Raw genomic sequence first — 27,106 nt, forward strand, 5'->3', positions numbered from 1 at the left:
CGCCGTGCGCCAGTCGCGGCCCGAGTCCGGCCGCGTTGTGTAGGTGTGGGGGCTGTGGAGTCCGTGTCGCGGAGCCCCCAGCCCGTCCTCCCACAGCCAGGGTGTCCACTTTACTTCCACTTTTACTCCAGTGTCAGCTGCCCGCGCTGCAGTGCGATCCGAGACCAGGCGGGGTTGAACGGGTCGGAGGCACTGAGGTTTTCGGAGTGCTGAGGGTGGTGAGCGGGGAGCCAGATTTAGGGTCTGGGGGGTTGGGGGTTGAGCATCCCAGACTGGGGGCAGCAGGTCCCTTTCCCATTCATAAGGCTCCCATGTGGGTTTTGACTGCCCTTGGGTTCTTTTCTTGGCACCTTGCAATGAGAACAGTTGATTGCCCCTTTCTGCACTTAAGTGTCGCCATCTGTACCACTCTGGGGACAGCTTTCCTGTGTAGACAAGATGCCAAGTAGCACTGGCCTTCCTTCAAACAAACCTGGGCTTGCGTGGCTTTGGTCACCTTCACAGAGTGGCTGTGCGTCATCTCATCCTTGTCCCAGCTCGCTGGAAGGTTTCCCATTTTCCTGGCCCCGGAGTCACCCCCCTTTTCCGGATGGGAGAGCTGGATGTGGCGGTGAGGGCTGGTGGGCTGGTGGGCTGGTGGACTAGAGCAGGTGCGGGTGCCTGGAGGATCGGGCCCAGGCGCAGGTGGAGCCTGTAGGGGCGGAGCTGCTGACACACCCTCCTGGCACTGCCATCTACTTCCCACTTGCCCTGGGCAAGGAAGGCGCCCAGTGGGAGCTGGTAGAGTCAGGGCAGGGCAGTTCCAGGTTCTGCTGGGAAAGTCACCTTTGGTCAGGAGGAGGAGAACTGGAACCTCCCTGGCTGTGGGCTGAGCAGGACAGTGCGCTGCGGGCAGCACCGTCTCCCGAGGTCTAGCTGAGGGACTGAAGGAAGGCCAGTGCTGCCTGGCAGCTTGTCTGCACAGTAAAGGCCTCTGAGACTGCTGCTGTCTCCAGAGCGGTACAGATGGGGACACTGAAGTGCGGAAAGGGACAACCAGTTGTTCGCAGAGAGACAGCCTAGTACTATACCATGTTTGGCCCCCTCCTGACCTGGCGCTGGGGGTGCTCTGGTCCTTGACATGTTGCCAAACTTTACTAGGACCACCAACGCCTGGCTCCAAGGCTGTGTCTGGCTCCAAGGCTGTGTCTTTGTCGTCCTCTCCTGGCATCCGTTGTTCTTCCCACTGCCCTTTCTCCTGGGCCTGAAGATCACCCCCACCCCAGGAGCCTACAACCCACTGGGGCAGTCAGAGCCACCCAGGAGTGGGTGGAGTGCTCCCTGGGAGGCATCCTGGGGAGGCTGTGAAGTGTGGGGGATGGGGGTCACCTCTGCGGTCCTCTGAGCACCGTGGAGACTCTGGTCCCACCTTTGTCCTGCTGTCCTGACTCCCAGCTCTAGGTGAGAGCTGGGCCAAAGGGACATTCTGGGTGGGAGGAGTTCAGATGTGGAAGGGTAGGGCTGCGTGCCCACAGTGCAGCTCAGAAACCAGAGGTCGGTAGACTTTGAGCTGGAGAACCTTCCTTTTTGTCACATTGTGTCTCTGTCCTTCCTCAGGCGGATGGGGCTAGGTGAATTGAGCTGGAGAACCTTCCTTTTTGTCACATTGTGTCTCTGTCCTTCCTCAGGCAAAGGCTGAAAGCTACTGCTTAGGACTCAGCTGGTGGGGAGCACCAGGGGCTTTAGATACAAACATGGAGAAACTAAGGCTTTATACACAGTGAAGTCTCTACTGTCCCTTCTGCCTCTGGCCCCGGAGCCCTCCGTGATGACAAACCTGGGGATGGAGGTTTAAAACTGTTCTGGGCCGGGTGTTGTTCTGAAGTAAAGGTCAGCTTCATGCTAAGCTTACCACTAGAACACTAAATCACAAAAGTGAATTGGAGCCGGGATTCATTGAAGAGAATTCACAGATCTTGATTTCAGGGCCCCAGGCCAGGGTAGGGTAACAGTGGTCATCTCTACTCTCTGTTGTGTGTTGGGGGTTGCAGATGCCATGCCCTGCAGCAGGAGGACCCCCTCATGCCACCCCTCTTCACTGAGCCTCCCAAGGACAGCTTGGCAGGAGTCAGGCAGGGACACATTTTCAGTCCATAGCTGGCGCTGGACAGAGTCACATGCTGGACTGTGCTTGTTCTGGGGAGCCCCTGGCACAGGCCACCTCACAGTTAGCTTTTCATTGATTCTACAGACCTTTCCTCTGGCTGCCAAGTGTCAGGCATGGGGCTAAGGACCCACAAACTGCCCCTGTTTTGTCCTGAGGCTTCACACACTCCAGAAGCAGACAGGGCAGAAGCTGTGCTCCCCTTGGGACGGGTCCAGATGTGGGACTCACACACTCTTGCTTCCTGCCAGCCGAGCATCAGGAATTTGAGCAGAGACCCTCCCCACCCAGTTGTCCATGAGAGTGTTAGGGAAGCTGCTGGTAAGAATGCTGGCTGGTCCAAGAATTCCACCTCAGGCATCTAGGCAGGGAAGGGAAGAGATGCTGTCCCTCAGAGCCCGACTGGAGCTGGGGGCAGGGAGAGGTGGGGTGGTCGGTACCCCAGACAGCGAGTCTGCGGCTGCTTGCTCTTCCAGGGCAGTGACAGGCATGAGTAAGGAGAGGTTGGGAGTGCAACTGTCAGTTAGGCACACTTGTTGGGCATGTATCCATTGGCCGCTGGGGGCTCTTTGGGACAAGCAAACAAAATATCCCAGAAATAAACTTGGCCCGTGTTTGCAGTGGTTCTCAATATGAAGGGAGCCAGTGTTTCCTGTGGCTGCTGTAAACGAGGGTATATGTGTGTGTGTGTGTGTGTGTGTTTTAGAGGTGGGGATAAGGCAGGGTGGGGAGGGGCCTGTGAAGTTTTCCGTTCCTGGATTCTGTAAACCTAAGCATTATCCCAGGAATCCCCCAGCTGTACTTGTACCTCATAACCCCAGACCTATCTCTGCTGCCTTCTGGCACTGTGACCCTGGGCAGGTCTATTCCTTGTTCTAACCCTCAGTTTCCCCACCTGTAATATGAAGGTGATCCTGGTGTCATTTTGAGTGTTAAATGAAATGGTCACTGTGGATGAAAGAGCTCTGTCTCTGGCCTGGGGTAAATGTACTGTTTTTCTTGTCCTTAGGAACCTATTGACTGACACTTGTCTGCTACCCCTGGCTCCCACGTTGGGCTGGCTGTGGGTGCTAAGATCATGTTTGCTGGGGGATGAGCACAGTCCAGATGCATAGCCAGGCCTACTTGGCAGAGGGCCTTTTGGCCTGCAGTATTGCAGTGTCCGCCACGGTTGGCCCAGGCTGCCCCTGCCCGAAGGCTCTGCAGAAGAAGCGTTGCAACTTCTCCCCTCAGCACTCCTAGGCACCAGAGCTCAGGGACACCACAGCACTGCAGGGCCCCTGGAAGCAGCCGGCAGAGCCCACCAGGAACCTCGAGTACCCATCAGATGGATGCAGTTTTCCCTCCGCTGCTCTGCTTCTGGCCCCAGAGGGGCCCCGGGGCACAGTGAGGGCCGTTCTTAGAGTAGGCAGGACCCAGGGAGCAGCCCTGTTGGCGCCCATGTACAACGACCTGGAGTGGGCCTGGTGGGGGGCTGGCACTGGGCTAGGGCACTCCTCAGCCTCTCCTGCTCGGTGGGCACCTGCTGCAGCATATGCTCTGAGCCAGGCTGGGGTGTGTGTGTGTGCACCTAGGGTTCCAATGAAGAGGATGTCCTTCCCACTCTGAGTTTGGGGGCATGAACTAGGCAGTAACAAGATATGTTGGTGAGTACTGTGAGCTGAGAAAGGAGTGTGGGATCCTTTCTGGAGGAGGGCAGTGATGGAGCTGGTCCTGAAGGAGAGGTGGGACAGCCGGAGTGAGGTGGCCAGAGATGGGCAAGTCAGGAAGCAGCACAGCAGCCTCCATGATGCCCTGGCTGTGTAGGGCCAACAGTGTCTGCCTGGACCGGCACTAGCGCCCACCTACACCACTCTGAGGTCCCGTGTGCTCCTGTGAGCTTGGGTGGAAGTACCTGCATGGCCCAGGGAGGGAGGCTGGGGAGGCTGGCTCCTGCTTGATCTGGGTCATGTTACAAGGTCCCAGTGATCTTCATAGGGCTCTAGGGGAAAAGATAGGGGAGTTGGGAGTGTGACCAGAGCAGAAATGCTGGGGTAGTATGGACATCGCCCCTTCTAGGCTTACTTGGCCTTAGGAAGCCATTGTTTAGAAACATGTTTTGAGCCATCCACATCTGCTGATCAGCCCCTGCCTACCTGTCATCCCAGCACCTTGGCTTGTGCTTTTCCTCTGTCCCCATGCACTTCCTTGGTGCAAGTCACCTGTCGCCTCCTTGGAGAGGCCATCTTTGGCTGTGTGTGTATGCATTTGTACATTTGTGTAAACATACACACATTTGGCATCTTCCCCATCATGGCTTTTTTTCCCCTCCCTTTTTTCTTTTCTTTCCTTCTTTTTTTTTTTTTTTTAAAAGCCATGTTGGGCGTAGAACTGAGGGCCTTAAGCTCCAGCCCCTAGCCAGAGTGCATTGTTATTTGGTGTCTTTCTGCTCTGTTGCAGTGTAAGCCCCATACTGATGGGCCTTGGTGATCTAGGCCTGCACTGTCTCTAGGAGCCTGGTAAGATCAGGAGCCAGGTGAATCTTTTGTGGAGGTGGCTTTCAGTGTAGAGCACTTGCCTAGCATGCACAGGGTGCTGGGTTCCATCCCTAGCACCACCAAAGAAACAAAAACCACAGCTTTGAAGCCAGAGCTGTGATCTTAGCAGAGAGGACCTGGGTGTTCAGAGGCAGAGGGACTAGCCCAAGGTCCCGCCACAGTGGGGGAGAGTGCTCTGGGGCTCTGCTGCTGCTTAGGGAGTTGAGAGAGAATGAAGAAGCCGCGTGGCCTTGAGGACCAGCTGGGGAGGCAGCCAGCTGGGGCAGCTGATGGCTCGGACAGCAGCAATGCCCAGGACTCAGGCTAGGCAGGGGCGAGGCTGCCCTGGGAGCTCTGGGCCAGAGCACTCCAGCTGACGCAGGCGGAGGAGCCTCTGGTGCCAGGCGCCCTGTGCCACGTGCCCAGCCGTGAGGTGCTTCCCAGCCTGGCTCCAGCTGCCCCAGTCTATACAGTTGCTACCGCTGTTGGCAGTCTTAGTGAGCTCATGCTATGAGTGGGTGGGGTGGGAGCTGTGGGCCTCAGAAGCTCACCTGGGGCAGGCAGTCCTCTCCCCTCCTCTCCTGCTGGCCCCTCCGGAGAGCCCCCTGGCCTCCCTGCCTTTGCTCCCTCCCAGCCTGTGCGCCTCTGCCAGCCTCCCCTGGGCTGCCCTTCTCCAAGGTGAGGGGCCTCCCACAGGCCAAAATGCAGTCCCCTCTGCCTGTACCCCCACCCCGTCTGACTTGGCTGGAGGGGAATTTTGCTCTGACTCACTCTGCTGGCACTTCCTGTGGTCACCAGGGCAGGGGCTGGGGGACCAGGCTAGGCGGCTCTATGTTCTGGGGTCATGAGGGGAGGGGAGGCCGGGTGTCCCGCCCCCTGATGGGATGTGATTTCCACAGGCAAGCTGCAGACCATATTTGGGAAATTTGCTTTTCTTGCTGACAGTTTGGGCATGGGGACCTTGAGGCCTGGTAGGTTGTTGGGTAGTCCCTGCCCTTGCCTGCTCCTTTTCTGGCCTCCAGACCCATTATAGCTGCTGCCTCTGCCTCATCCTACCTTGAAACCTAGGAGGTTGTCCACTGCTTTCTTTTTTAGACTATTTATTTTTTCCAACCCCAAAGCAAGAAATACTCATTAAATAAAAGTTGAAAAATTCTGCAAAACAGGAAGGGAAAGTCTTCTCCATTGTCTTGAACATTACCAATGGTATTCTGATCCTCTGCCCATTTTCAGATTCCCAGTGGTGTTTTATTGAGGCATAATTCATGCTTCAGTGTATTTTTAATTCTGTTGTGATACTGACAGGGCTCTGGGACCTCTGCTTTCAGTAGTGTTACCTTGACACATAGATGAATAAGTAGGCCCTGAACAGCCGGGCGTGGTAGCACTTTGGAGGCTGAGGCAGGAGGATGGGTTAGAGTTGAAGGCTAGCCTGGGCTACAAAGTGAATTCAAGGCCAGCCTGAGCTGTATAGTGAGACCCTGCCTCAAAAAAACCAGAAAGAGTGAGTGAGTGCGAGAGACAGACAGAAAGGAAGGAAGGAAGGAAGAGAAGGAAGGAAAGGAAGGAAGGAAAGAAAAGAAAGAAAGAAAGAAAGAAAGAAAGAAAGAAAGAAAGAAAGAAAGAAAGAAAGAAAAGGAAAGGAAAAGAAAGGAAAGGGTAGAGAAGTGAAAAGAGAAGAGAAAGAGAAGAGAAAAGAAAAGAAAAGAAAGAGACAGACACTGGCACTTTCTGGGGCTGGAGGCTCTGAGCTGCTCTGGTGAAAGAGCTCCTAACCAGTTACTTCTGGAGTAAGGAGTGGCTGGCCTGGGCCCTGGAGCATCGCGCCTGCCCGGGTGTCCCTAGCATCCTGTTGCCCTCTTCTGTATGCTTAGTGTGTCGGGCCAGGGAAAGAGCTCAGGGGGCACTTTGCAGCCCCAGCTGCTGGTGTGGAGGAAGAGAGCATGCCCTGACTTGGAGGGGCCGCTTCCAGCCCTCTGCCCGGGTCCTCAGCTCCTGTTGGAGCTGGCTCTGGCTCTTGTTGGGAGCTGGCCCTTCCTGCCTCCTGAAATCCCAACTCCTGCCTGACTCCAGAGCACCTTCCTGGCCCCTGTGGGAAAGGTCACACAGCTGATGAGTGACTGGAGCTCAGGTCCTGTTTCCAAGTCAGGCTGTAGACCTAGCTGTGCATTTTCAGCCCCAGGACACTCAGGAGCGCTCCTGGGGACAGCCTAGAGCTGAGGCCAGGCTGGGAAGGACTCCAAAGGGAGCCTTCTGGCCTCCCAGAGTGCCCTGCCCAGTGGTGTCTGTGGGGCCCGGCTGAATGTGGTCAGTTCTCTTCTGTCCTAGGTTAGCCACAGAAGCCCTGGCCTTGTCCTGCCCAGATTCCTCCCTCCCTCCTGCTGTCTGTGTTGTGTGAGCTCAACCTGAGCCTGGCACCCAGGCAGAGGGGACAGTGGCAGTAGGACCACATATATGGTGCTGGAAGACATTGGAGCCCCTCCCGCCCCCCAGTACTGGGGATTGAACCCAGTACCTGCTGTGTGCTAGACATACACTATAGTGCTGAGCTGTGTCACCATTTGCTAGCACTTCGTTGTTGTTGTTTGTTTTTTTGCTTTGTTTTTGAGACAGGATCTTACTCTGTAGTTCGGGCTTGTCTTAAACTCACTGTGTAGCCCAGGCTGGCCTCGAATTCATGGCAATCCTCCTACCTCAGGCTCCTGAGTGCTGGAATTATAGGCATGCACCACCATACCCTGGCTCTGTATTTATTTTTTTAAGACAGGGCCTCACTAAGTTACCCAGAATGACCTCGGACTTGCAGTCCTCCTGTCCCTACCTCCCAAGTAGCAGTGATTACAAGCACGTGCCACTAAACTCAGCCCCACTGAACTCGGTGTCCCCAATCCTGTCCACTTCCTGTCTGTTGGTGCTGTGGTTCTCCTGCCTCCTGCCTTGGGTCCCACAGCCCTTCTAAGCCACTGGGCAGACTGCTTATTCCTGGGCTACGTGGACTATGTGTCCCCACTCCAGGGGCATCTGCCAACTGTGACAGGACCATAGCAGTGCCCACTTGGGAGTGGCTGTAAGACTGAAGAGCTCTGGTTCTGAGGGAGGTGCTCTTCCTTGGCCATCTTGTTCGTACAAGACCCTTTTTAGTTTTACTTCATCTTTTGTGTATAATTCGGATGCTTGTCTTACCCTCTTTCACCTTCCCAGAAGCACCCACATTAGCTAATGTAATGTGTCTGGGTCTGTCCCTAGGTCATTGTCTTTGACACATAGCATTTTCTTGTAGATTTGTATAGCATTACGAGAAGGGTGCTGGGCTGTTGCTCTGTTTCTTGTTCCAAGAAGTAAGAACCAGGCGGCCCAATGCAGTAAGGGGCCAGCACCCTGGCACCAGGTGCTACTAAAGCCAGTGAGGTCTGTGAATGCTCCTGTGGGCACTCCCCAGGGTGCAACTGCCCTGAATACTAGGACACCTGATGGCCATTCCACACCTGATGGAGTACTAGGACCTGATGGTCCTTGGAGGGGACCTGAGCTGTGTCTCTGCTGGCTGTAGTTCTGGTCATCCTTTTCCCCTCGGGAGCACACCATGTTCTTTGGGGTTTTCTGCTAATGTTTGTGTTGATTGCAGGAGTTCCTCCAAATTCATGATTGTTGACTCTTTAATTCCTGGTGGAGCTAGATCTTTTGTGTTTAGGTTGGTTTTGTTTGTTTGTTTGTTTTTACTGTTTTCTTTTTTTGTACCAGAAATTGAACTCACGCTCGCATTTAGGTTTTCGATTGCCTGTTTTTATTGTGTGCTAAGTGTACATATGGAGCCTTCCTCATACAGTGAGGGAGCTTCTGGGTACTGCGAGGGAGCGTCTGGGTACTGCCTGCAGTGTGGTCTTCATCTTTCTCCATTGCTTTGTGGTCCTGCAGAAGCTCTTCAGGGAGCTGTGGCACAGCCTGCTGGCTGAGAAAGGGGCACCTTGGGCCTTTGATTTTCAGAACTGACCAGCTTACTCATGATGATATTTTTCCTTTGTTCAGATTCCTGAAAAAAGGGCTGGGAATATAGCTCAGTGGCACAGAGCCTGCCTGGCAAGCACAAGGTCGTGAGTTCGATTCCTGGTACCAAAAAAAAAAAACAAAAACCAAACCAAAACAAACAAGCAAAAAAACCCCCCAAAGATTCCTGAAAAAAGAAAAAGAAAAACCAAAAAACCTGGCTGGCATTTTTATTATAATGAATTTACCCTGTTATCATTGGGAGAGTTTACATTTCAAGACCCTCAGTGGATGTCTGAAGTCTTGAGAAGTATTGGACCCTATACATACTACAGGTTTTCTCCTGTGTAGATATACAGTAATAAAATCAATCATAATATTATAAAAGTTATATGATGTGGTCTCTCAAAGTATCTTGTACTTTCACCTCTTCATTAAAAGAAAACACTTTGCAGCTTCTGTTTGGCGAATCTGAGTCGCCAGTGCCGCTCCGCTTGTGCTCTGGGGCCGTTCTGAACACAAGTGCTGCTGCACGGTGGCAGTGGGCCCGATGGCCATGATGACGGCTCAGTGACTGGCTGGCGAGGGGTGCGCAGAGCAAGGTTGCACTGGACAGAGTGTGGTCACACCTCCGGCCAGGTTGCTGTGGAATGGTGCGAGGTTTCATCAGGCTCCTCAGGCCAGTGCACAATGTAAAGCTGATGAATTATTTCTGGAATTTTCCATTCAGTGATTTTTGGACTGTGGTTGACCATGGGTAACTAACTGAAACCACAGAAAGTGAAACCACGGGTAAGGGCGACTACTGTACTAGGAAAGCTTACAGTATTTGTCTTCCCACCATGAACCTGTACATTTCCGCCCCCCTTATTCAAGTTCTTCTAATGTGTTGACAGAACTTAAACATTTTCTCCTTCATGGTCTTATGCAGTTGATACTTGATGAGTTCCTGGCCAACATCTAGCCTTGTTATTATGTGATGTCTTTGCTGTGATGTTCTCATCGATTATTGGTTCTTCTGGACGTTACATAGATGCTCTGAGGTCTGCAGATGACCAGTCTGTCCCAGTGCAGTGTCTGCACACCTCCCTGCCCGACTTTGTCACTTTTACCTCTTGACTGATTGCGCTGAGCGGGCAACAGGGCACTTGGCTTGGGGCTGGAGCAGGGAGCGACCATCCTGTTTTCTTCTCAGCCTGAAGGGAAGATGTTTGAAGTTTTCCATTAACTACTGGTTTGGGAGGAGATAGACTTAGGGATATTTTCTGTGTTTTTGATCTAGAGAACTTTTTTCTGTCAGATTGTTTGAATCTCCTCAGATAACCGTTCATTTCCCTTACAGCGTATTGTTACTGCTGTTCGCACTGGTGCAGGCAGTCGGTTGAGCACGGCAGGGGTTTTGAAGAGCTTTTTGAGAGCCATCCCTATGTTCATGTTTGCTGCTATGGTCAAAAGGGTTTTGCGGGACCCCTCCCAGTTGAAAGACAACCTGGAGCCAGGCGTGGTGGTGCACACCTGTAATCCCAGCACTCCGGAGGCTGAGGCAGGAGGATCGTTGCGAGTTCGAGACCAGCCTGCGCTACAAAGTGAGCTCACGGCTGACCTGAACTGCACAGCGAGACCCTGTCTCCAAAAAAAAGAAGTCACCTGGGCCTTTCTGCTGGGGTACTGGTGGGGCAGTGGGGGCAAAAGCCCTGCTGTCTTACCAGAGTTCTCTGAGTCCTTTTCCAGAGCCAGAGCCAGAGCCAGAGCCAGGTGCCTTCCTGACCCCAGAGGGGTGGGACTTGGGCGCCGAGCCCTGAGTGCATCGTCCTGCCCTCACCCCTCCTGTGTCCTCTCTCCTTAGAATGTGCTGGCCAAAGCGCTCTATGACAACGTGGCGGAGTCCCCAGATGAGCTCTCCTTCCGCAAGGGTGACATCATGACCGTGCTGGAGCGGGACACACAGGGCCTGGATGGCTGGTGGCTCTGCTCACTGCATGGGCGCCAGGGCATCGTGCCTGGGAACCGCCTCAAGATCCTGGTGGGCATGTACGACAAGAAGCCAGCAGGGCCGGGCCCTGGCCCGCCTGCCACCGCAGCCCAGCCGCAGCCCCAGCCCCAGCCCAGCCTCGCACCAGGCCTGCACGCCACCGCGCCCCCGGCCTCCCAGTACTCGCCTATGCTCCCTGCTGCATACCAGCCCCCGCCCGACAGTGTCTACCTGGTACCCACTCCTAACAAGGCTCAGCAAGGCCTCTACCAGGCCCCAGGGTCCAGCCCACAGTTCCAGTCTCCCCCAGCCAAGCAGACGTCCACGTTCTCAAAGCAGACGCCCCATCACCCGTTTCCCAGCCCAGCCACAGACCTTTACCAGGTGCCTCCCGGACCTGGAAGTCCAGCCCAGGACATCTACCAAGTGCCGCCTTCTGCTGGCATAGGGCATGACATCTACCAGGTCCCCCCATCCATGGACACGCGCAGCTGGGAGGGGACAAAGCCACCAGCAAAGGTAAGTCCACCTGGCACAGCTGTGCAGCCCTGTGGGCCTAGCACCCCAGGGTCCCCGCCCATCCAACAGCACCGGTTACACATTTGGGCTGAGGTTAAGATGGGAGGCGTCTGGGGACTGTTCATTCATCTGGTGTGGGTGGGTGCAGATGAGGAGACACTGAGCCGGTCTTGGAGGTGAGGAGGCCGTCAACTGGCTACCCTGAGGGGTGGGTGCAGGCACAGGGTGTGCCTGAGTGGATGGATGCAGGCGTACCCTGTGCCACCCAGCAGGAGAATTGTCTTGTGTTGCTGGTGAGCAGGCAGGGCTTGGCAGGGGAAGCCAGAGTAAGGGCTGGAGACAGACTCGGGAGGGGCCCGGTGCTCACTGGAGAGATGGACGCCATCCTCACAGTACAGGGTGCACATCTGGGTAAAGCTGTGGGCAAGCAGAGTGTATGGCAGAGAACAGAGGCATCCAGACTGGGGCAGGGAGCCCAGGAAAAGGAGGGTGTGAGGTAGGGGGGTTTGAAAGGGAGACTCAGATGTGGAGGGCAGTGTGTCATCAGAAGAGCATGTCAGGCACGGCACAGACATAAACCACGTCTCGCTGCAGCCATCACGTCTGTTTTCTGGCAGCAGGAGAAGGAGGAAGGCACGCAGGGGCTGCAGCGTCTCCAAAGAGCCTTCTTGGAGGTTACATATGCTCCTTCCCTCCTCCTCTTGGCCAGAACTGGAGCGGCTCTGCCTCTCTGCATGGAGGCTGGCCAGTGATTTCTTGCCAGACAGCCACAGTTTCATGTCTGGCTCAGCAACTCCTGAGGAAGAGGAAAGGACAGAGGGCTCCAGGGGGAACCCTCGACAGTTGCTGGTCCCAGTGGCCTTCTGGGCCTGCTGAGGGAGAGCACAAGTCTTCTGGTTCATGGCAACACCCAGGCACATCTGGCTGTCCCTGGTTCCACGGAGCAGCTCTTTTCTGCTTATGGGACAGCTCTTGGGGCCAGCTGTGAGTGTGGCACCCCCTGCCCAGGTCCACCTGCCCATGGTGGAAGCCACACTGAGCGGGAGACAAGGCCACCTCGATTCTTTGGGCTGAGTCAGGAGAAACTTCCACCTCCTTCAGCCCATGTCCTCCTGTGTGAGAGTCCTTCCAGAGCTGGGGAGTGGAGTTTCCCAGGGCGGAAGGCAGAGGAGGCATCCCTCGGGCTCGGAGGGTAGAACGGCCCTGCCAGCTCAGTGCGCCTCTCCGTTTCCCCTGCCTGCCCCTCTGGTACAGTTGCCCAAGTGAGTCCTGCAGCCCACCCCGGCTGCCTCGCTTGTCCCTCCTCAGGGACTCCACGCCAGGAGGGTTCCTTGGAGGCCCTGTAGGAGTGGCTGCCTAGTGGTGTGCACAATGGCTCTTTTTTTGTTTGTTTTTTGAGACAGGGTTTTGCTATGTAGTTCAGGCTGGCCTTGAGCTCACTACACAGTCCATCCTGGCCTTGAATTCCAGGGATCCTCCTGTTTCAGCCTCCAGAGTGGTAGGATTATAGGTGTGCACCACCACACCTAGCTTCCCTCCTCCCTTTTCTTCTCCTCCCCTCCCTTTCCCAGGCTCTCACTATGTAGCCTAGGCTGGCCTTGAACTTGTATTGCTCCTCCTGCCTCAGCCTTTCATGTGCTGGGATTATAGGCATAAGCCACTAAGGCTAGCTCCTACTTCTAGCCTTACCAGCTCCCTCAGCCTTCTGACTGTACAGGCAGGTAGCAGGTCTGCCCTGGGACAGGTCATGGTCCATCTCCTCCACGTGCATGCAGACCTCGCACACCGCAGGCATGAATGCACAGGCGCACACAGCCGTACACTGTCTGCACTCACATCCCTGTGGGAGGCAGGGGCAGGCGGTGGAAGACCATGGGCGAGATAGGGAGCCCCTCAGACTGCTTCAAGGGCCGGCATGGCTGGTGGCCCAGGAAGGGGAGCTCTGCATCCCTAATCTACTTGCCCTTTCCCAAGAAGCCTAAGTACTCCTGGCCTGGGCAGCCTTGATTGCATTTGCTTATATTTAATGATCATGAAAGCAGTGCTTATTTGCCAGAGAAAATGCATAGTGTGTGAAAAAGCCTAGAGATAAGAGTCCCTAATCGGGATAATCGCTGGGAGATTTCGGCATATTTTGTCAAGCATATGCTCTATTTGTGTTCCACAGAATTTGTACACATACTCTTGCATTTTAAAGTTATGTATCCAACACTAGATGCCAAAAGCATGTTTTTGATTATTAAAATTCCTTCCTAACCCTGAGTAGAATGGTTGCCCTCTTTTACTGTCTTGTGTTTCCCCTGGAGGTGGGCAGTAGATGGTCTTGCCGGTGTTTTTATTACATACATTAGGTGGTCTCTGCTGGTGTGTATCTTTGTGCCTGCATTTCAAGGTCCTGCCTCCAAACGCCTCAGGGCCTTCTTGGATACGTGGGAAACTGAGTCTCCTGGATCCAGGCTCACAGTCACTAGGTGGGTGGGACAAGGGACAAGGGACAAGGCTGGAGCCAGGAGGGCTTGGACTCCTGGAGCAGTGCCATCTGGTAGGTGTCCAGGCAGAGCAAGGCCAGGGCTGCCCTGGGGCACCAGGACCCTTTGCTGGACGTGGGCACCAGGAAGCAGGGTGACGAGGCTGTTCGTGTGCAGATGGGGCTCAGAGGGGAAGGCATCGGTGTAGGGCACTCTGGGGCTGCAGCTCTGGACCCACGCCAGGCACAGGGCAAGCTCAGGTACACTTACTTGGATTTGCCCTCCTCACCTGGGAAGCTTCGTTTCCTCCAGGCCTGTGTGCTGGGCCCTCCTTGGGCTGGAGGAGCTGGAACGGGGGGGTGGGATGTGCCTCAGCGCTGTGAGAACTTGCTCTGAGGTATGTCCTGGTCTGGGGGAGACGGGTGGCAGACTGCCTGACTCCCACAGCCCCCCACAGTGCTCTGTTCCCAGGGGCGGGAAGGAGACTCTTTGCTGGGCGTGCGCTGGGTACACCAGAGCCTGAAGCGGGCCCAAGTCAGTGTGGCCTGCTGGAGGTGGCAGGGCCCAGGACAGGGTGCATGGCACGGCAGGGAAGGGCTCTCCTTGTCCTTGATCCCACCTGACACCTGCTGCTTGGGGCCTGCCTTGGTGCCTGAAAGGCCGGTGCTGCTCTGGAGGTGTCGTTCCTACCAGGGGCTGACCAGCTAGGGCTTTCAGTTGCCCTTCCCTGGATGCGCGCCTGGGGGCAGAGTCGGGTGGGACAGCAGCTCTCTCCTGCCCTGCTGGGCTCTGTGCTTCTGCGTGTGTCCTGTGCTGTGTGAGCGGGAGGAAGTTGTATGTATGTGTGTGTGTGTGTGTATGTGTGCGTGCACCAGACCGTGGGTCTCCGCCTCCTGTCTTAGGCTTTGGCTCTGTCCCCACTCCCCTCGGGCCTCTGGGGCCTGGTAATGCGGCCTCAGGTGCAGAGCACAGTGGCCTGTGATGAGCAGGGCCCGGCAGCGCTCCGGGGAGTTCATTTCCCTAATGAGCTTTCCCTGCTGGCTTTTCCTTGCTTGGCAGCTGGCTATTTTTCTAACAGAAAACTTGGGCTGGCTGGGGTAGCTGCTTACTGTCACCCAACTCAGCCACAGGAGCGCAAAGGTGCCCCTGTCACTGGGTCTGGGGTTTGGCCTGCAGAGCTCTCTGGCCTGGGCCCCGGCCCTCATCTGAGTGAGGATGCGCGGGAGCTGACAGGCCTGTAGGGACAGGGAGGCTCCTGCTCTTCTGGGGACCCGCTGCCCAGGGCGGGTGTACCACCTGTGCCCCTTGGGGCTTTGCCCCTCCTGAGGCCTAGGATAGAAAGAAGCCTCAGGCCGTGCCTCCAGGCTCAGCCAACCTGCCACGTCCTCCCCGCTCGGCTCCCGCCTGCCCCACTGTTGGCAGGTTCCAGTGCTAAAAATAGCTCTGGAAGAGACTCAAGTCTGGGGCCTGAAGAGGGAGATGAGTCTAGGGAGGCAGCTGAGCTCCACCCCGACACTGGGGGCCCTGCAGCTCACGCAGCCTCCTGCCTGCTGCCTCAGGCAGCCCCAAAGCCCAGCTGCCCTGGTGTCAGTGCCCAGCTCCCTTGTGCTGCCCGGAGCCTCTGCCAGGCATGGGGCTGCCTGGCCTGCTCTTGCGTGGGGTCCTGGCGCATGCACACTGGAGGCTTGGACAGGGCTCTTTGGGCATCAAGCCTAAGGGAGGGTGTGTGGGGAGGGCCTGAGTCAACCCTGTCCCAGACGTCCCCTTTGATAGGGAACAAAAGGGCTTTCTGTGGAGAGCGCTGAGCAGGGAGCCCCGGGGGAGGCTGGCTGAGCCTGGCTGGAGAGCCCTGCGGGGAGGGGGCCACCTGGCCTGCCCAGCGGGGTGCTGGTCTGTGAGGGGCGCCTGTCTGGGGGAGGCTGGAGCGTCCCGGGGCCTAGGGCTGGGCTTTGCTGCTGTGGAGCCGGGGCCAGGGTCAGAGTGCCCGGGAAGGAAGGGACTGGCCTCTGACCATGGCCCCCACGGAGCTTCACCCTTTGAGGCGTGCAAGACCTCTCGAGGTGTGTGTGGGCAGGGAAGACGGGGTCTTGGCTGTAGTTGCAACTGACTTCGTGGGCTTTGAACATGACCTTCCAAACCACTCCTGTCCATCTGCCCAAGCACTGACCCTGAGCTTATTCCCAGGTCTCCCCAAGATGTGCTGGGGGGCGGCGGGGGTGCTGCTTGCTGCTTCTTGGAGACCCAGGCCCTGTCTATCAAGGTTCTCCTCAGGCCACCTCTGGGCCCAACAGGGTCCTGTGGTCAGAGAACCCCTGCTGAGCAGGCCTTCCTGAGGAGACAGCTGGGAGGTGTCTGCAGGGCCAGAACCCAAGTCAGCGGTAGGCCCTTGCCCACTAGCAGTGCTCTCTGGAGCCAGGGCTCAGCCCCTCAACCTGCCCAAGGACCTCTGCAGCCCACAGGAACTTCCGTTGCAGAACCTTCAGGCCATCAATGCTAGCCCAGAGCCCAACAGCTGTAAACAAACCCTAAGGTCTGATAGTCACAGCCTAAGTGCTGCATTTCAGCTCAAAAAGGTCAGTGAACCCAGGAGAGGAGACCAGTTCCTCTAAGTCTGCATCTCAGGGGTGCTCCCTCAGGGCCACTGGTAAAGTCGGCTGTCCACCCCCAGGTGGTGGTGCCTACCCGAGTGGGCCAGGGCTACGTGTATGAGGCCTCCCAGCTGGAGCAGGACGAGTACGACATCCCACGCCATCTGCTGGCCCCAGGGCCCCAGGACATCTATGATGTCCCCCCTGTGCGGGGGCTGCTTCCCAGCCAGTATGGCCAAGAGGTAGGTGTTGGGGGCTGGGGTGTGGGGAAGGGAGGCCGGCTCTTCCCCTAAAGCCCGGGTGGCCTCAGGCACCAGCGTGACTGCACTGTTTTTGCTGCCCTCAGGTGTACGATACCCCGCCAATGGCTGTCAAGGGTCCCAACGGCCGAGACCCGCTGCTGGACGTGTATGATGTGCCCCCCAGCGTGGAGAAGGGCCAGCCACCGTCCAGTCACCATGCGGTGAGCAGGGCATGAGTGCGCCCTCGCAGGCTTCCTGGAGTGGCCGAGTGCCTGTGGTGGGGTGGCGTGGGTGTCTGCAGGCCCCAGCTCTGCCCCTCACTCGCTCGGGGACAGGTGTGGACACTCAGCTCTCTTCTGGGCTTTCATTTGGCCATCTGGAAAATGGCCCGTTGTGGGGGCATGTTAGCAGGCCCTGAAGACAGGACCAGCAGGGTGACTGGAATTAGTGTTTAAGCCAGGACCCTGTGAATGAAAGGGGAGCCAGAAAGCACACTGTGCTGACCTGGACCACCCGTATCTAACACGGAGCTCGGCGAAGCACCTGCCCGAGCAGAGTGCCCGTGGTGCTGATGGCAGTGCGTGGTGGTGACGGTGGTGGCAGCAGCGGCAGTGTGGGGCCACCCTCCCCCTAAATGCTTGCAGTGATGTGGCTGCATGCACAGGTGTAGTCCCCCAGCAGCCTGGCGGGAGGCCTCGTCTGAGAGAGGCAGCCAGGCATGGAGAAGCGGCCTCGTCTCAGAGTCGGGCCTGCAGTCATAGTCCGTGCGACGAAGGGTCAGGACAAGCGTGGGCTGAGATCAGGGCTGGGTCTGTGTGGCTGGGTCCTGCGCCCGGATCCTGGGCTGGGCAGATGAGTGACAGCCTTGACCACTGCTTGGTCCCCAGGTGTACGATGTTCCCCCGTCGGTGAGCAAGGATGTCCCTGATGGCCCAGTGCAGCGTGAGGAGACCTACGATGTGCCCCCGGCCTTCGCCAAGGTCAAGCCCTTTGATCCGGCCCGCCACCCGCTGATCCTCACTGCGCCCCCTCCTGACTCCCCGCCAGCTGAGGATGTGTATGATGTGCCACCCCCTGCGCCGGACCTCTACGACGTGCCCCCGGGCTTGCGGCGGCCCGGCCCTGGCAGCCTATATGATGTGCCCCGGGAGCGAGCGCTTCCTCCTGAGATGGCAGACGGCACGGTGGACGATGGGGTGTACGCCGTGCCCCCTCCAGCGGAGCTTGAGGCCGCAGCCAATGGCAAGCGCCTGTCCGCCTCCAGCACAGGCAGCACGCGCAGCAGTCAGTCAGCATCCTCCCTGGAGGTGGGCGTGCCAGGCCGGGAGCCCCTGGAGCTGGAGGTTGCTGTGGAGTCCTTGGCGCGGCTGCAGCAGGGTGTGAGCGCCACTGTGGCCCACCTTTTGGAGCTGGTGGGCAGTGCTGGTGGAGCTGGGGGCTGGCGTGGCACCCCTGAGCCTCAGGAGCCGCCAGTACAGGACCTGCAGGCCGCAGTGACTGCTGTCCAAAGTGCTGTCCATGAGCTGCTGGAGTTTGCCCGCAGTGCTGTGGGCAATGCCACCCACACTTCTGACCGCACCCTGCACGCCAAGCTTAACCGGCAGCTGCAGAAGATGGAGGACGTGTACCAGACACTGCTGGCACATGGTCAGGTCCTTGACGGTGGCCGCGGGGGCCTGGGCTTCACCCTGGAAAACCTGGATCACCTGGTGGCCTGCTCGCGGGCTGTGCCCGAGGATGCCAAGCAGCTGGCCTCCTTCTTGCATGGCAATGCCTCACTGCTCTTCAGACGGACCAAGGCCCCTGCTCCCGGGTCTGAGGGGGGCGGCCCCCTGCACCCCAACCCCACTGACAAGGCCAGCAGCATCCAGTCACGGCCACTGCCCTCCCCCCCCAAGTTCACGTCGCAGGACTCTCCCGATGGGCAGTACGAGAACAGTGAGGGGGGCTGGATGGAGGACTATGACTACGTCCACCTGCAGGTGGGTGCCCACCCTGCCTGGGCCCCTGGCCTGTCCCTGCTGCTCTTGTGGGGACCCTGGTGCTCCCCCCATGCATATGCGCACAGGGCTCTTGTTAGAGCGAGTGATGGCCTTGGGTGTGGCCACTGGTGGTGGCCAGCACCGCTGTACCTTCACGTCCTGCACAGCGGATAGGGAGTGGCTCCCGAGCCCCTGCAGGGAGAGGCTTCTCCGCTGTGTGGAGGCTTAGATCCTGAAGAGTAAAAGCCCAGGCGAAAGCACTTAGAGGTGAGGGGGAGGTGGAACAGGACTGGATGGGGGGCTGGCCGAGAGGAGGCGTTGGCGAGCAGCCTGCGCGTGCCTGTGGCCTGCAGCAGCACGGAGACACCAGTACACCGGCTCCGGTGACCTGGCCGTGTGGGTCAAGGTGAAGGTTGGATTTGCTTCCTGGTATCGGGGAGGTGGGCCAGGGAGGGTGGCCGTGGCTGCAGCCACACAGATGGTGCATCCTCTGTGTGGGTACCCTCCTGTGCCCCAGCCTTCCTGGAAGGGCAGCCTGCATGGGCTGCTTTCTTGGGACACGTGCGTGCGCCCCACACCCTCCAAGCTAACCCTGTCCCTGTGGCCATCTATACCTGCCTGGGTGTGAGCCTGTGCACACGCAGCGCCATCTGGTGGTGAGTGGGCCCTTGCAGTGCTTCTGGCCCAGAAGAGACTGCTCAGCCCTGCCCTGTCTCTCCGCTCCAGGGGAAGGAAGAGTTTGAGAAGACCCAGAAGGAGCTGCTGGAGAAGGGCAACATCATGCGGCAAGGGAAGGGCCAGCTGGAGCTGCAGCAGGTGAGGCCTCAGGACTCCGCCCCACACAGTCACTGCCCGGCCCTTCGCCAGCACCATCTTGTTTGGTCCCTTACGTGTTTCGTTTTGACACAAGTGACGCCCCTGTCTCAGCCCTCCAAGTAGCTGGAGCTACAGGGGAAGGGGGTGCCACCGTGCCAGCATGTTTGGATTATTGTAAAGTTATCAGGAGAGAGGGAGGTAGCTCAGGGATAGAGTGTTTGCCTGGCATGCATGAGGCCAGGGGCTCAGTAGAGAAGGCTGAGGTAGGAGGATTGCAAATCTGAGGCTAGCCTGGGAAACTCAGTAAGAACCTTTCTCAAAACAGGACATAAAAAGGGCTGGGTGTATAACTCAGCTCTTGCCTAGGCTCTCCAGTATCCTGCCCAAATTAAATACATAAAGTTACAGTCAAGGTAGTTGTGCAGCCCTCATACTGAGCACAGAAGAGTGTACAGAAAGCACTAAAATAGACCCAGGGTGGTCGTGGTTCCCACCGTCCTCCCTGTGCCTGTCGGCGAGGAGACCCTGCGCACCGTCACACTCTGCCTGCGCCCCCCTTTCCCCGGCATTAAGCATTCTTCATGGATTCTTTCTGAAGGCCACATAATCTCTATTGTTAAGTGTTTACATTGTACCCATTTTTCCTTATTCTAAATAACTCGGCTTTGTTCATCTGCAGACATAATTTTCTTCATATTTTGAACCATTTCCTAGGGTCCAAAACGAGTGGGAGGGGTTTTTTGTATTTTAAGCTGGGACCTTGCTGTGTTGCCTGCAGTGATCTTGCACTCCTAGGCTAAAGTGATCCTCCTTTTTTTTTTTTTTCCTCCTCGAGGTTCTGGGAATTGAACTCCAGGCCTTTGCACTGAGCTACATCCCCAGCCTCCACCCCTCTTTTTTTTTTTTTTGAGACAGAGTCTCATTATGTAGCTCAGGCTGGCCTTGAACTCAAGGCAATCCTGCCCCAGCGTTGAAAGTGTGGGGATTACAGATGTGCACCACCACACCTGTTTTTTTGTTTGGGTTTTTTTTTTGAGGGTTTTATTGAATCCCTACGTTTTCCAGGCTGGGATTACAGGCATGCACTAGCATACCCTGTTGGAATCTGCATTTTTTTGGTCTTTTTTGAGACAGGGTCTCCCTATGCAGTTCAGGCTGACCTTGAGCTCACTTTGTAGCCCAGGCTGATCTCAAACTCGGCAACAGTCCTCGTGCCTCAGGCTCCTGAGTGCTGGGATTACAGGCGTGGGCCACCACGCCTGGCTGGAACCTGCATTGTTTTAAGGACTAGAAGTGTACCACATCCTTGCACTTTGCCCTTGCAGCACATGTTCATTAATCCTGTTATCCTAGCTCTAGATGGTAGGTTGTTCCCAGCTTTGCTGTTGTAGACACTGTTTCGATACGTTCCCGTCATGCCTTTGCTCTCAAGCCTTACCCTGCTCCTGCTTCTCCCACTGTGCCAGCTGAAGCAGTTCGAGCGGTTGGAGCAGGAGGTGTCTCGGCCCATAGACCACGACCTGGCCAACTGGACACCAGCTCAGCCCCTGGCACCGGGCCGGCCGGGCTCCCTGGGACCCTCGGATCGGCAGCTGCTGCTCTTCTACCTGGAGCAGTGTGAGGCCAACCTGACCACACTGACTGACGCTGTGGATGCTTTTTTCACCGCTGTGGCCACCAACCAGCCCCCCAAGATCTTCGTGGCCCACAGCAAGTTCGTCATCCTCAGTGCCCACAAGCTGGTGTTCATCGGGGACACGCTGTCGCGGCAGGCCAAGGCTGCCGACGTGCGCAGCCAGGTGACCCACTACAGCAACCTGCTGTGCGACCTCCTGCGTGGCATCGTGTCCACCACCAAGGCTGCTGCCCTGCAGTACCCATCGCCCTCTGCTGCACAGGACATGGTGGACAGGGTCAAGGAGCTGGGCCACAGCACCCAGCAGTTTCGCCGAGTCCTGGGCCAGCTGGCCGCCGCCTGAAGCTGCTAGCCACCACCTGCCGGTGTGAGAGTTAGTGCCCCACAGGCTTGGGGACAGGCAGCCTGGGCTGTCCAGGGGTCTGTACATATTTATGGCAGGGCGGGGCAGGACAGGACAGGGCCTCCTCAGAGGAGCCAGGAAAGCCAGGGAGTGACCAGGGCTCTCCTAGGAGTGCACTGTGACCCCAGGAGGGGTCAGGGCATATGACCCCCTAGTCTGCAGGGATTCCTGTCCCTGTGACAGGCCAGGCGCAGTGGTGACATGTTCCTTCTCCACACCAGGAGAAAACCTGAGACAACTATTTTTCATTATTGATTTTCCAATCACTTGACTAATAGTCAACATTTAATAAAATTTTAAAAATGGAAAACAGCTACCTGCAGAGTGCGCGGAGGGCCTGCAGCGGGGGTGAGGCCGCTGTGTCCGGGCCCTCAGGTGCAGATGGAATCTTGCCTTTGGGGGGATTTAGGAGGGAAGCGGGGAGCTCTCCAGGGAGGGGGAGAGGATCCCTCAGGAGCAACACCAGGCCCTGGAGGGAAGAGGGCTACAGCCCGAGGCCCATGAGTCTCCACATTGATGCAGCTGGCGGGGTGAGTCACGTGGTCCCTGGGGTCCTGTGGAGACTGTAGCAGCACACATGCTGCCCTCGTGCTGCTGGGGGACACCAGCCGGGAGCAGCCCCTGGAGGAGGACGAGCCCTGCCGGTCCCATGCCCGAGGTGAGGCCCCTGGTGCAGAGAAGTCCCTCTGAGACCTTGGCTGAGCTCTGTTCACGGGGAGCCGTAGGGTTGCTGGGCCCCAGGCGTCCCTTGCGCTGCAGCAGACTTGGTCTACATGTGTGAGGATGCTGGCCAGGGCAGGTAGTGTTTGTGCTTGTCCCCCAGTAGCCTATGGCCCAGGTGTGGGTGCTGCTGCCAGCCCTGGTCACGGTCGTTCCATGTGAACTCGACTGCAGTTTCTTCGAGCACAGAGGAGAGGGCTGGCACACCCGCCAGCCACTGAGCTCCACACCCATTGCAGGGCCTCAGCTCCTGCTCAGCCTCACTGCATGCGTGGAGGTGAAGATGAGCAGGGTGGTTCAAGCTTGTACTCGGGAAGCTGAGGCAGGAGGATTACACATTGGAGGCCTGCCCAGCAGTGCAGTGAAACCCCGTCTCAGAAAGGGCTGGGAGTGGAGCTCAGTGTTACAGCATCGCTGGATTCCATCTTCAGCACACAAAAAACATAGGGAAGAAACTGCTCTCAGTGTCTCCGGGTTTTCCTCTGACACAGGCAGCAGTGCAGTGACGTAAGCACACACAGGAGTAGAGGTGGAGCAGGTGCTGCTGCCGCAGTACACGATGGCTGCCAGGGTCCAGGCTCCGTCCTGGCACACCAGGGGACCGCCAGAGTCACCCTGCAGGGAGGAAGAGGACCTGACTGTAGGCCTGAAGGGGTGCCAGGGCTGAGGGTGCTGGGCCGGTGGAGGCAGGGAGGGGACAGGGATGACAAGGCTGGGCACTGGCTCTGCCCAAGCGACTGCCATCTGGGTGCCATGCAGTCCAGCTCTGCCGTCTGCTCCCGAGGACCCTGTGCAGGCGGCTTCCCCTAACCCTGGCCGTGGCCTCTCCCATGGGCTGACATGTGCTCTTGGGGCTGCGGTGCGGACTGAGCTCTGTGGGTAGCACAGCAGGGACCTGGGCAGGACCTGCCTCAGGGCGCCTGCTAGCGCCAGTGGGGTCTTCTAAGTAGGGGAGGGCAGGGGAGAGCCCTGGCTGTGTGCAGTGTGCTTGTGTCCCTCCTGGCATAACCTGGCTGTACCAGGCAGGAGGTGCCGCTGGTTCCGGCACAGGTGATCATGTGAGTCGATGGCCCTGTTGCCCCAGGACTTTTGGTAGTCGGCTGTGGACACAAGGGGCAGGGCTACCTGCTGCACCTTGTCGTGATCTCAGGCAGCTGTACCATCTTCCACGTCTCCACAACCATGGTGCAAATGGCCCTTGGACCCTCACAAGCATCTGTGGACACAGCTGCTGTCCCATCCCAGAGCAGGCAGGGGCCCCAGCTTCTCACCCAGCGGCTCAGCCCCTCCCTGCCCAGCCCTGGCGCCTAGTCCTGCTGCCACTGTGGGTGGGTGGGAAACGGCACAGTCCTTGCTTCCCAGGGGAGGGGTGAACTTTGTTTTGTCTTTTTGAGACAGTGTCTCGCTATGCAGTTCAGGCTGGCCTTGAGCTCACTTTGTAGCCCAGGCTGGCTTTGAACTCGCAAAGATCCTCCTGCCTCAGCCTCCTGAGTGCTGGGATGACAGGCGTGCGCCACCACACCTGGCTCTGACCTTCCTTCTGATAGGGACAGGAGAGCCCACCACTCAGGGTGACAAGGGCCTCTTCCCTCCCTTGGCAGGCTGCTCCTGCCAGGGAACCAGGGCCCTGTGCGTGACCAGGCCTGGACGCGGAAGAGAACCAGGCTTCGGTGCGGAGGGGACTCGGGCCGCCATCTCGGCTGCAGGACCAGGTGGGGTCACTGGCTCTGGAGCGCTGAGCCTGGAGAGACGTCCCCACTGGGGATGCCACTCAGGAGCCCATGCAGGTGGCTGGGGCTCCCCGCTCTGCCTAGAGCTCTCTTCAGGGAGAGCTCTGGTCTTTCTTTGTGTTTGGTGGATTTTTAATTCCAAGAATGTATGACTTGCGGTTCTCACATGTGCTTGGGATTTTGAGTAAAAACCAAAGTATCTTGTACCCTGAAAGAGCCCGTGTAGGGACACTCAGTAGGGACCAGGTGTTGGCCCAGCCCACTGTGGTTCCTAGCGGGCCAGGCGTGTGGGCATAGGGACGGACTGAAAGGTGGCAGGCAGTGGCCAGCCTTACACGAGGTGTCCAGGTGAACAGCTGGCTGGTCCACTGCAGGTGGTCGAAACCCAGGCAGGACCAGGGTGGGGGCTGGGCAGACCTCTGAGTAGAGAATTCAAGTGTAGGGGGCTTGGTAGCAGAAAAAGGACCAGAAGAGGGACCAGACGAAACTGCAGGTGACACGCAGTGGTGTTCAGTATTTTTCTTCATGGCCCTGGGGATCAACACCACCTTCACACTGAGCTGCATCCCCAGCCCTTTTGAAATTTTTTCTCTCAAGAGGATCTTACTGAGTCACCAGGCTGTACAGGCTGGGCTTGAATTTGCAGTCCTCCTGCGTCAGCCTCTCAGAGTGCTGGGATCACAGACAGGCGCCACCATACTTGGTGTTCGGTTTTTATATTTTCATGTTTCTCAACAGTGTGCAAAACTTCATTTTTGCCTGTGCCCCTGGGGATGAACCCGGGCCTACGCCCGTGTTAGGCTCTGCTCTGCCACTGAGCTGTGCTGCCTTGCTTTATAACCAGAAGCAGCTGTGGCTGGGTGCAGGGGCTGGATTCAGATGAGAGCAGGAGGATGCCATGGAGCTGCTCAAGGGCAAGGGGGACCGAGGAGCTCGCTGGACACTGCACACGTCTCCTTGTGGGGCTGGCACCCTGCAGTGGCTTCCTCAGCAGAGGTCAATGCTCCCGCCCCTTGCCCTGCGCTCTGGCTCACGGCTGGCGCCTCACAGGTGTCTGGGCAGCCTGCCGGGTGAGTGAGCCCAGCTTGGCCGCCCACTCTCACTTGGCCTCAGTTTCTGCATCTGCAGTGAGGGCACAGGGCTGCCCAGGTTCCCCCAGCTGCAGTCTGGGTGGCCTGAGGGTCTGAGGAGGTGGAGTGGGGTGGGGGTCTCTGCGCTGCCGCTCTGCCTGTGGCTGGGGCTCAGAGGCGGCTCTGCCCCGCATGCAGTTTCTCAGACACTTTCTGGCCGCAGCAGTTAGGGTGGGGCTCCCGCGCTGACCCCCAGGGCACCTCACCTGACCCACAGTGGGCTGGGGTGATCCTAGTCCTCACCAGCAAGGGACCCCAGAGGTGGAGGCAGAGGCTGGAGGGGCAGGGAGGAGCACAGCTCCCACTTGGGCAGCACCCCCAGCTTCCGACAGCCCAGAGTGCCCCCCACATGCCGAGGATCTCCGTCTCCCCTGTAGAGGGCCAGGAGCCTCCAGGGCCAGGAGCCAGGGACAGCATCAGTCCTGTGCCCATCACAGGGTAGATGGCAGAGACCTTGCAGCTTGGGGTGCAGGGACAGGCAGCCGCACTTCCAAGCCTCTGGCACCCAACATCTAGGGCCCTTGCCGGGAGGACGCTCATACACCCAGGCCAGCAGTCACTCTCAGGTGGCTTCGTAGAGGGGCCTGACACCCAGGGCACCTGGGCTGGGGGCTCTACCATGGACAGCTAGCTCCTCTGACCGGCTGTGCACCCCAGGGCGTGTCTGTCCCCTCTGAGCTCAGGGTCCTGGGACAGGATTCTGGGCTGTCCGGTGCCCATGGTCCTTGCTCCCACGGCCTGAGTCTGTGGCAGGAGTGGACCTGGGCACTTGGGGATGCAAATGCTTGGCTGCCCACTCCAGGGTATGTGGCAGCCAGAGCGTGGGGAGGACAGGTTATGGGGACAGACGTGGCAGGACCAGCCGAGTTGGGCACGGACTTGGAAAGTGAAGGAGCCAGGTGGCCTCCCTGCCTCGGCTTCTGGGTGCGTGGCTGAGTGGATGGACAGAACCAGGACGAGAGGGGACCAGGGCTGTCTGCTTACATCTGGCACAGCCGAAGGACGGAGCTGGAGAAGGTGCCCAGAGGGGTGTACAGGTAGTTGGCAGGTGTGAGGGGAGGCCACCAGGGGGAGCTGGGGCCCCACCATGTCTCAGGCTTGTACCTCTGGCCCTGTTCCCCTCCCTGGGAGCCCGGCCTCCCGCTCACAAGCTGCTGCCAAAAGGGTGCAGGGAACCGGGAGAGCCTCTGTGCGGCCCACTGCCTCCCAAGCGCCCACCCAGCGTGCTTGCCATCACCCGTATCTCACGGCCTTGGGCTCTGAGGGGCCGCAGCCGTGCCTGTGCTCTGCAGCAGGGCTCTCCAGTGGAATGACGGGTGGGGTGACTGCTGCCCCCAGGATGGGAACGTGGAATGTGGGGGTCAGATCATCCTAGGCCTTACCAAGTGCCCACCATTCCTTCTTGTGCCCACTTCTGCCTGAGTCCTTGCTGCCCATGCTGAGTGCACCCCAGTGACCCACACTGGCCTGAGGCAGGTGAGCCCGGTGAAGGCCAAGTTCAGGAGCACGGTGAAGCCTTAAGAGGCCCTAAACAGATGACGTGCACCTTGGGTTTACTGAGGCTTTGCGGGGATCAGGCCCAGGGGCGCAGGGTGGGTCTGTGGGGTCAGCTGGCCCCCAGGATCTGCTGCACCCAGGCAGGAAGGCAGTGATGCGGGTGTACCTGACGAGAGAGGAGGTGGAGCAAGTGTCACTGCCCCAGGACGTGATGCCCACCAGGGTCCAGGTTCTGTTCTTCTGGCATACGGGCCACTCTGGTGGCCACCAGGGTCTCACTGTGGGAGAGGAGAGGCCGTGACGGGGCAGCCGAGGCTGCCTCCCCTGGGCCTCTGCACCGGGTTCCCTGGCCCAGCCCAAGGCGGGGGACCTCCCCTCCTTGGATGGTTTTGCCCCTGGAAGTCTGAGCCACCCCCAGGCTGAGCCCATCATAGAAGCTCAATAAGCTGGTTTGACTAAAGTTCAGGTGGGGCTGGCCGTGGGGCCGCTGTGGGGAGGAAGGGCCTTTGCCGCGCTCCACAGTGCAGTCGGTGCACACTGCACAACTCCAGGAGGCGCCGGCCACACGGGTATCGATGGAACTCCGCAACATGGCACCTCTGAGCCTAGAGTCCCTCCCTGCCCCCTCTCCTGAGGCCCCAGTGACTCACCAGGAGCCCTGTCTCCCTGGCAACAGGGCAGGAAGGTGCTGGGAGGAGAGAGGACTCCTTAGGACTTTTGTTCCTCTGTCTCTGCCCAAGATCTGGCCTAGGCTGTGCCT

General features: G+C 58.1%; 1 protein-coding gene across 3 annotated transcripts in view; it reads left to right on the plus strand.

Annotated features, from left to right (window-relative positions):
• The window catches only part of Bcar1 (breast cancer anti-estrogen resistance 1), a 35,139-nt gene extending 13,558 nt beyond the window's left edge, over window positions 1-21,581 (plus strand). For 2 of the 3 annotated variants that reach the window (XM_013503857.1, XM_005403450.2), the window contains exons 2-7: window positions 10,490-11,134; window positions 16,271-16,432; window positions 16,537-16,653; window positions 17,320-18,414; window positions 19,141-19,230; window positions 20,697-21,581. In XM_013503857.1, coding sequence (XP_013359311.1) covers window positions 10,490-11,134; window positions 16,271-16,432; window positions 16,537-16,653; window positions 17,320-18,414; window positions 19,141-19,230; window positions 20,697-21,209 — 2,622 coding nt within the window. In that variant the 3' untranslated portion in view covers window positions 21,210-21,581. Of the gene's footprint in view, window positions 1-6; window positions 40-10,489; window positions 11,135-16,270; window positions 16,433-16,536; window positions 16,654-17,319; window positions 18,415-19,140; window positions 19,231-20,696 lie in introns of those variants that run through there. The other variant, XM_013503858.1, reaches the window with a different exon arrangement.
• Window positions 21,582-27,106: the final 5,525 nt, after the last annotated feature.

The sequence above is a fragment of the Chinchilla lanigera genome, unplaced genomic scaffold (assembly GCF_000276665.1).
Source record: "Chinchilla lanigera isolate Chin_1 unplaced genomic scaffold, ChiLan1.0 scaffold00083, whole genome shotgun sequence".
In the NCBI taxonomy this organism is placed as follows: domain Eukaryota; kingdom Metazoa; phylum Chordata; class Mammalia; order Rodentia; family Chinchillidae; genus Chinchilla; species Chinchilla lanigera.